This window comes from Diabrotica undecimpunctata, unplaced genomic scaffold (assembly GCF_040954645.1).
Source record: "Diabrotica undecimpunctata isolate CICGRU unplaced genomic scaffold, icDiaUnde3 ctg00003510.1, whole genome shotgun sequence".
Lineage (NCBI taxonomy): Eukaryota > Metazoa > Arthropoda > Insecta > Coleoptera > Chrysomelidae > Diabrotica > Diabrotica undecimpunctata.
Genome location: NW_027314696.1, coordinates 1 through 9,551, shown reverse-complemented (window position 1 = coordinate 9,551; position 9,551 = coordinate 1). Strand labels below are relative to the sequence as shown.

At 34.3% G+C, this 9,551-nt stretch overlaps 1 protein-coding gene across 1 annotated transcript; it reads right to left on the bottom strand.

Moving 5' to 3' along the window:
* Positions 1-182: 182 nt before the first annotated feature.
* Positions 183-4,185, bottom strand: LOC140432281 (uncharacterized; the record flags this gene model as incomplete). The annotated part of the gene is made up of 5 exons (XM_072520091.1): positions 4,177-4,185; positions 3,952-4,121; positions 1,101-1,236; positions 591-1,038; positions 183-532 (listed from the first exon to the last, which is right to left on the bottom strand). Coding segments are annotated over exons 1-5 (1,113 nt in total), but the record flags the coding sequence as incomplete, so codon positions are not given.
* Between the last annotated feature and the right edge of the window lie 5,366 nt (positions 4,186-9,551).

The following is a 9,551-nucleotide window of genomic DNA, read 5'->3' as shown; positions in this document are numbered from 1 at the left end:
GTATAAAGTCAAAAATTCTTCAGTAATGCCTTTCTTAACCAAAAGATTGAAATCTTTTGATTAAATCTTCTCCAGCCAAACTGACGAATGTTGTATGGTCCATACGAGGGAGTAGCTTTTTTACCTAAAAATGTGTTATTAGCTTATAGGTAAATAAATTATAAAAGTTTTTATAATATTACCTCAGGACGCTCTTTTTTGTTTCCCAAACATTTAGTGTAATCAACTGCATCTGGATTGAAAGGGAATAAACCACACACACGAAATCCATTAATAAAAGTGTCCCTCTTAATCTTATTCGCCACTACTTTTTCCAATAGTTGAGCAAATGTCATTTTATTTACAACTTCTCCAGGATTTTGTTCGTGAAATTCTCTGATGGCCTTTTTCCATCCCACTTTTACGGGCCTGAATACTGCAACATCACAAGGTTGAAGAATTCGGGTTACATTCGGATATAAGGCTATAACTTTAATGTTCAGTTCAGTGCAAAGTCTACTTAACTCATAAGTTAAATGAGACTTATGTCCATCTAAATATAATAACACAGGGAACTGTTTATTATTTTTTAGCAAAAATGGATGGAATACATTTTTTCACATAATCATAAAACGTTTCTGCCGTCATCCACCCATTATCGGATCTTCCAATGTCCCAATCAGGATCTCTGACAGTCTGGCTTATTTTTTCTGGAATTCGCTTGTAAGGATAAATGATCATAGGTGGACAAATTATTCCGGATGCAGAAAACGAAAACATGACAGTGATGCTTTCCTTAGATGATCCCTTTTCCACAGAATAAACATTTTTCGCGCCTTTTCTAGCAAAAACTTTGCCAGTTTCTGGGCAAATCTGAAAACCGGATTCGTCGCCATTGTAAATTCTTGAAGGGTCATTAATGATTAAATTTTTGGAAACAAGATAACTGTTTATATCTTTAAACCATTTTCGAATGTCTGCTTCCGAAACACAAGCGCTCGCACTACTTACTGCTTCACTTGTTCGCTGCACAGTTGTTGGATGGCTTTTTAGGAAAGCCTAAAATATAAAGTGCTAGTTTAGTCACCCCTATTTTACAAATATCCTTTATTACCTATAACCTTTAACCAACTATCACCAGGTCTGTTGTTTTTAAAGGGATTAGGCCGTGGATTTTCAGTTAAAAATGTTTGAACACTATTTAAAATTTCCTCTCGTTTCCTAGGGAATTCTTTTGTTGCCAGATCTTCTATCCATCTGCAAAAATAAAATGCCATTTAACAGTTAAACATCTTACCTAACTAAATTAACTTTACCTTTCAAGATCAGACTCTTGTCTTGCCGAAAGAATTGGATTTGGACCGCATGTGTCTCTATGACCAGGATTCTTGATTTTAAATTCCAGCGTCGATTTAAGTACACCGTATTTTTTGCCGCATTTCTATATGACATATTGTTATTCTTGACTTCATTTAGCGCAGCTTCCATCGATTCCGCATTATATACATTTTTCTTGGGCATGATTGCAAACTAGAGACATAAAAAAACTGTGTAAATAAATGTTTCAGTTATAGGACAGATTGTAAACCAGTTATTGGACAGGTGTCCAATAACTGGCTACACTGCGAATATTGAAACCAAAATTGAAGTGCCAGAAACAGAGAAGACGCACGAATATTTCACTGTATAAACACAAAAACTGTATAAACTTTGCAAAATGCAGTTGTTGGACAGATGTCCAATAACTGAAAATACTCATATGTTAGTTGTAGTTATTGGACACCCATCTAATACATAACCTAGACTTAAATATGGTGATTAAACCTTAAAAATACTTACTTTCACTCTACCACTAACTTGTATATTTATGAGGGGCACTGTGATACAATTTCACCACTAATTATAACACTAAAATTCACCTAAGGTTTCTTAAAATAGGGTTAAGAAAACCGTCTTTTTGGTGCATAACCAAAGAACTTTTCATTTGGCGGCAAAACAGAAACGTCAATCAAATGTTATTTACGTCAATATGGATACTAATAGTACTTACAAGGCGACATCTGAACAAAACTTAGCTCACTACTGAAAACAAAATTCTTGTTTTCAGTTAAATAATTGGTACGTACAATAACTGGCAGTGTTGGAATAAATGTTATGTTTACCCTACCTACGTCTTCTGTGAGAACCCTATTAAATATCTTATCAATCAGATGTGCAGTCATCATTATTAGAATTGTTTATATAATACGAACGTGAATAATCTTATTTATTATAAGTAAATATGAATCCAGGAGGAAAAAATCATTCGTGTGAAATCACTTAACAAAAATTCAAAATTACGACAGTTTTGTCAAACCGGGGGCAAAATGACAAACCGGCCGGGACTCCTCCGGGACCGATGTCTAAAACCGGGACGTATGGTAAAAGCCTATCTACAGACACCTTCGGGGTTACAATTTTTCGTAATATATGACTTGTCTGCACAGATTCTTTTAAAGGCCGAGGTTCATTTTTATTCTCTTCTATAAGTAATTTTTGTACAGATCCTTTCTGTATTACCTTTTCTTGTAATATATAATTTATCACCATAGTTCTTGCAAAGGCTGAGATTCTTATTCATTTTCTTGTATAAGAATTTCTTCTACAATGTCCTTCCTGTGCTACACATTCTTGTAATTTTTCACCTGTCTCCAAATTTTCTTCGAAATGCATGTCACTTAACACGTTTCACTGCCGCCTTTAGTTTGTGATCATCTGTTAGGAGGCCTTGGCTTATATGCATCCAAATCACGGTTATCTGGTATACAAATATCAGATTATCGATTCTTAACATAAATTGGAAACGTGGCGGCCTAAATAGCTGACACGCATATGTGTGCGTGATCGGCCCTGGTAAGTTGTATGAAATCGTAGCGTCCGATCACGCACATGTGTGATAATAAATAATTTTTTTTTCGTGAATAAAAATTATAAATTGAACAAAGTATTATTAAATAAAAAATATATATTTTTCCAAAAAAAGAACATGATTGCTCTATAGAATCTCAATAGAATCTAACAAAATTAAAATTTTATGCTTATAATCCAAAGATTTGCTCCATAATAACAAATTGCACATGTTTTATGTGTAAATAAAAAAGAAATAATTTCGCTCAATCTACTGTTCATGCCAAATTTTAAAACACGGCTCCCAAACACAGCCCTGGATTGCCATTACACAATATTGCAGCAATATTTAGGTCATCTTTCTAATTTTGCCTTATGTTTCTGCAAATCCTACAATCTTTACGTTGAACCTTTCCATCAGTTTAGGAAGTTCTGATGGAAGGTGAACAGGGGCACTTGCTGGTTGTGGAAATTATTGCACTCGGTTTGGCAATAAAACATCAATAATATTTATTCGAAATTCATAAAAACTGATCCTGTTGCCCGGATTACTTATTATATAAAACCACGAATTTAACAAAAGTATTTGTAACACGTGTATGCCGGCTTTTTTTATACCCAACGCAAAGTTTTTCGATACACGAATTATATGAGAGCATTGGTCTTTACGATCTACTCCCGACATATTACTTATTTTATTCCACAATTGCTTGTGGTTTTTGATACCACCTCACCTCGTTTCCTCGTCATCATTCCACAAAAGGTACTGCTAAATTCTGTGCTTATAAATGGTCACGTCCCGCTTATCGCGCCATTTGCCCATAATGATGCCATTTACTTCATCGCATTTTTCTACTACTTCACCCCTACGCACTTTTTTTTTCATAACATCATCACAGTTTCCTTTCCGGTTCATTCGAAGAGTTCCTGTACAAAAAGTTTTTCTTTGAAGCAGAGTTGATGCCAGAGAATGACTATTATAAAAATTGTCTAGGAACAACGAATGCCCCTTATCCAAATGGTCATGCATTAATTGTAAAACGACAGTAGCAGCATGACCAACACCACTCGTCACATCATTAGCACCTGCATAAATCATAAATAAGCTTCATAGTAAGCCCATTTGGTTCTGCCAAGACATAAAATTTAATTCCATATTTATGTCTTTTGCCAGGCAAGTACTGGCGAAAACTCAAACGACCTCTCCATGATAACATAGACTCATTAATTGATAGCTCCTTACATGGAGAGTAGACCTGAAAGATACAATATATAGAATATTTGTCTACTGGTAAAAAAGAGGAAACTTACCTCCATCATTTTTTCATTAAAATAGTCAATAATGGGTCTGATTTTATATAATCTATCTATTGGATGAACGTTTCCCATCGCAGGATTCCTTGCGAAGTGCATGCATCTCAGAATCAGCATGAAACGATTTCGGCCCATATATTCCGAAAAACATTTTTCAAATTAAATAGTCGATGTTTTCTCCAATAATCCTGTATACGATTAGTTCGTATGGTACCCATATGCAGAATTAGTCCAAGAAAAACACGCAATTCTTCTGCGGTAAGCGTCTTCCACTCCGATATTCTTGGTCGAACTGTACCACTAGCAAGAAATATCTCTTCGGCATACAAATTTGATTCTTCCACAATCAAATCATAAAATTTATGGTCTACCAGCATGTTGAAATAGTCTATTGGATTATTTCCTGTCGGCTGTTTCTTCAAACTTGGATTTCCTAGAAAGGGAAGCTGCCGCCGATTCACTAAGGGAGGATCAGTCCATATTATATCATTTACCACAGGAATGGTACGCTCAGGTAATATTGGTAAATTCTCTCTTTCAAACGCATCTTCATTATTACTATCTCCACTTTCACTTACTTGATACAGCTCATCATCACTAGAATTATTGTCTAAGTCTAAACTATCTTCCGAATCTGAAAGCGCCGCATAAGCTAACATTTCTTCCTCAGTTAATTTGTTTGGATTTTTAAATGTAATTTTTCGTCTTTTCTGTTCACCAGAAGGGCCTGGCAAATCACGAGTATCCATATTTTTAAACCTTTTAATGGTATCGAAATTACGTGAAAATTTAAATCCGCGACCGCACAACAATTTGTATACACCTTGCCTACAAGCCGACACAAGATAGACTGATTATTAAATGAGCCGACGCTTACAGACAACAATAAAGAGAGAAATGCGCATCACGCAGCTTATGCGTGATCGGCCTCTCGGCAATGAGCCGCATCACGCAAACGCTGCGTGATCGGCAGTGAACGAGTTAATAAATGTTGGTTGTTTTTATCTCTTTATTTACATCTAGTCCAAACAGTAAATTTTCGAATATAATTTTCATATTTTCTATTTCTGTTACCATCTTACGAATTTCCATACACAAATGGTTATTGCTCTTTTCAAATTCTTTATATAATTTATACAAGAATGACTTGCTTTGTCAAACTGATCAATCTTTTTAACTATTGCTATTCTCTCTTCGCCAACTATTTTCTTAAATTGATTGAAACAGATACAGAGAATATTGTGTGAAACTTTTTTCTCTACTTGCGTATTATTATTTGGATACATGTTAGTCCCCTTTTTTGTTCCCAGACATTTGGTAAAGTCTATACCTGATGCGTTCCATGGATATAATCCACTTGCCTGAAACCCATTTTTTATAGTTTCAGCTTTTGCGTAATTTTCTATGATATCTTTCAGTACGGGTGCAAATTTTTCTTTAGTCTGTATTTCATGAGAATTTTTTCTTCTAAACACTAATACTGCTTTTTTCCAACCTGTTTTTAACGGTTTAAACGCGGCAACATCTGCGTTAACCGCGCTGCGTTGGGATACAGCAATATGAAAATTATCTGTAGTTGGGTTCACAGTTGATTCAGCTTTAGTGTTTGATGTGTAGAATGGCCATCTATAAATAGGATTATTGGAAATGTAGTGCCAATTTTTTTTAAATATGGATACAAAACATTTTTTTTGGGCACAGATAAAAACATGTTTCATCCCCATTAAAAATTCTAGTGGAGTCTTGCGGAATGTAATCTAGATTTTTACTTTTTAAATATTCCTCGACTAAAAAAAAACATTTACGAACATCTCCTTCTGAAACAACTGAACTGGCCGAAGAAACTGTTTCTGGTGTTCGATGAGTTAAAATTTGTATCGAAATATTTTGCCTACCACATAGGGTATTACTATGGGGGGTTGAATATTGGGGACAGAAATTATTGGGGTGGAGATAGGGCAAGCAAAATAAACGAAACTAATGCGAAAAGCACTCGGGGTTTGTTTGGAGTAGCTGGGTTGTGGATAAGTGAATGAAACAGGAGGATTGGATTGGGCCAATTTGGACAAATGGACAGACAAAACAATAGGAAGGACCTCTAGCAATTTAAAATGCTGGACACCGCTTCGAGGTGCCAAATTGTAACGAATACAACTAGTTGTAACTATTGAAATAATTATTAGAAATACAAAATATATCTTTTTAAATGAAATTCAAAAAAGATGTTATAAACTTTTTTTTAAATGAATAAGAAAATGGTTTAGAGAAATAAATCAAACATTTATTGTTGTGTCACCACAAACAGTTACTAAAAATAGACAATACACAAGGATTTATATGCAAATAATAAAAAGGAAAACCTACATGTCTTTTGTTTACAAACTCTGTTTACAAGTAAGAGCTGCTATGAAACTTACAAACAATTGTTACTGCATGGAGGTTAACCTTCTTAAAAAAAAACAAAGCAATACTAGTCTTCCCTCGACAAAAAATAACTGATAGTTTATAACAATTTAAGAAGAGTAAATGGCAAAAACTATGAGAGATACAATAATCAATGAAGAAAATTACTAAACTAAAAATTGTAAGTATTGCAAAATTACTTGCATTTGCATGGAAATAACAAAGTAACGTTCATGGAAGGATTTTAGGGAAAAGCTAGAAATTAACATTAACGACAATCAGAAACTTTTTTTATAGGGTGTTTCAATCATATAGAAAAACAAAAACCACTCACATGATACGATCAAAGATGCTTAACAACCAAAAGTGTAAGGAGTAATAGACGATGGAAAGAATATTTTTAGAATATGTTATGTAGTGAAAGGTTCTGTTATATCAGACTAAAAGGACAATTACATAAATTCTCCCTTATTGCTGCCCATGACTCTGCTTCCCACTGGGGTTGGTTACCACAATCTTCCACAGAGTTGCTCAGGTTACAAAGGTTCACCACGATCTTCTCAAATTTGAAACAGATATGAGAAATTTAGGACTATTTAAGAATTTAACGTCTACAAGAAGCAATTATGCAAAAGAATCGTGAAACAACTTTTTAAAGTAGAGTATTCAAAAAAATTTCCATATGGTATAAATTAATGCTTATATAAAAAATGATATTTTTGAAAGAATAGCTTTTATACTCTTTACCTCGTTATAATAAGCGTTCAACAATTACAAGCGGAGTCAAACCGCCGTTGTATCGTCAAAAATTTTTGAGGTGATCGAAAAAAAAATCTTGATATGAAAAATATAGGAATATTCCTCCCTCTGTGATAGCCCTGACCAAAGCAATCTGACCCAAAGCAGATTGGACCAGAGACTTGAGAGCTCAACGAATGTTTAATTTAGCAAATATGACAATTTGCCCATCAAGGCAAAAAATAAATGTTATGACTTCTTGCACACATTACAGAAAGCGGCAATTGGATATTGGACAACCACAAATTTGTGATGTACCCGACGACCGAACCGCTGCTGAGCTTAAAGCAATTTTCATATATATTGTTTAAGTAGTTTCAGATATATAGAATAGTGTAAGAGCGTCGTGAAACACTGTATTTATTAGTTCGTTATAAACTTGTTCATTTCATCTGAAATATTTTATTGCAATACATTGTTTTTCTATTTAATGAATGATCTAATAAAATATTTCTGCAAAGTTTATTTTGAACTATCAGGAAGATAACGGAAGCAGCTATTTTTTTTGAAATTAACATAACCTTAAAAATTATGCGTGACATCACGTTGATATGGCTTATGCTGCTCAACAAGTTACCACTAGTTTCCTCGTATATTATTAATAAAGACATATTTTCATTGGAAAATTGTTTACTTTTTTATACCTATACTTTTGAGCTGTGTTCTAAAAGTTGTTTTAATTGTGTCTAATTTAAATTATAATAGATCATAAATTATAGCCTTATAAAATAAAACTTTTATCATCTTCTACAATTCCAGTATCCTTAATCTTTCTCATTGCTGTCGTCAACTTTTTTTTCACTGACTGACAGTTGTCTCTGACCGAAGACCGAATTTCACTAATAACCAAACACTTCACTTAACAAGCACTAATATACCTATTTTATTTAAGCAACTATCATTACTTTGAATGATTTAATTTTTTTGCAATTTATGCCTCATATATGTCATTCTATGTGAGTAGGGAGGAAATAGCGTAGGAGCAGAGGAGCACGGAGCACCTGCCCTACTTTGCATACAGCTGTTCCTAATTTGCATACACCTGTCCCTAATTTGCATACACCTGCCCTAATTTGAATGTGCTCCCTAATTTGCACACACCTGTCCCTAATTTGAATGTGCTCCCTTATTTGCATTTACCTGTCCCTAATTTGAATGTACTCTCTAATTTGCATACAGCTGTCCCTAATTTGCATACACCTGTCCTTAATTTGAATGTGTTCCCTAATTTGCATACACATTTCCCTAATTTGAATATGCTCCCTAATTTGCATACAGCTGTCCCTAATTTGAATGTGCTCCCTAGTTTGCATACACCTGTCCATAATATGCACACAGGTGCTGCTAATTTGCATACAGCTTTGCATGTGCTCGCTAATTTGCGTACACCTCCCACCCCAGATATGTGAACACATGTAAAGGGGTATAAGAAGCCTTGTTTTGTGTGTGTTATTTAATTTTTAACAATGAGTGGTAAAGTGCAGATGTCTGATGTCAGATAAAACGTGTTTTTAAGTGAACGTAGGTTTTACTTAAACCCATCAAATACCAAATATGTGTCAATCTGTTTAGCCCATGAATTTAACTTTGAACCAAGTGTTATTATCAGTGGATACAAACATGATTGTGTCTTATTCAGTCAAACCGATTGGATCAAATTTTTATCCCATAAAAATGTGATCGATAATTTTATGGCGGGAAATCACCAAAAACCAATTAAAGATGGAGATTTTCTGCTAGAATTCATGCAGCTTCCATACATGTTAGTTGTAAAAATTATCAAAGGTGATTCACAGATCATGTTGGGTGCTAATTCAATAGCATCAATATGGAAAATACTACCGCTTCTTAATTACCATTTAGAAACCCTAAAGAAGGAAGAATTTACCAACTCCCTAGAAATATTAAAGCTGGGGGTGGATTCCAACAACCCGATTGAATCCGGGCTTAAGATTATGGAGCCAATCAAAAATATAAATAAGGTGACTTATGGAATGGCTTTAGAGTTACTCTATAGATACCCTGGACTATTCAATGGTCAAATTTAACGAAAAGGTTCGTATTCACTACGTTGAAGCCAATTGTCCATGCAGAACCAGATACTGGGAATTCATGATTGCTGACAGAATGAGATTCCGACGTAGGATAAATGAAACTGCTAAAATTATTAA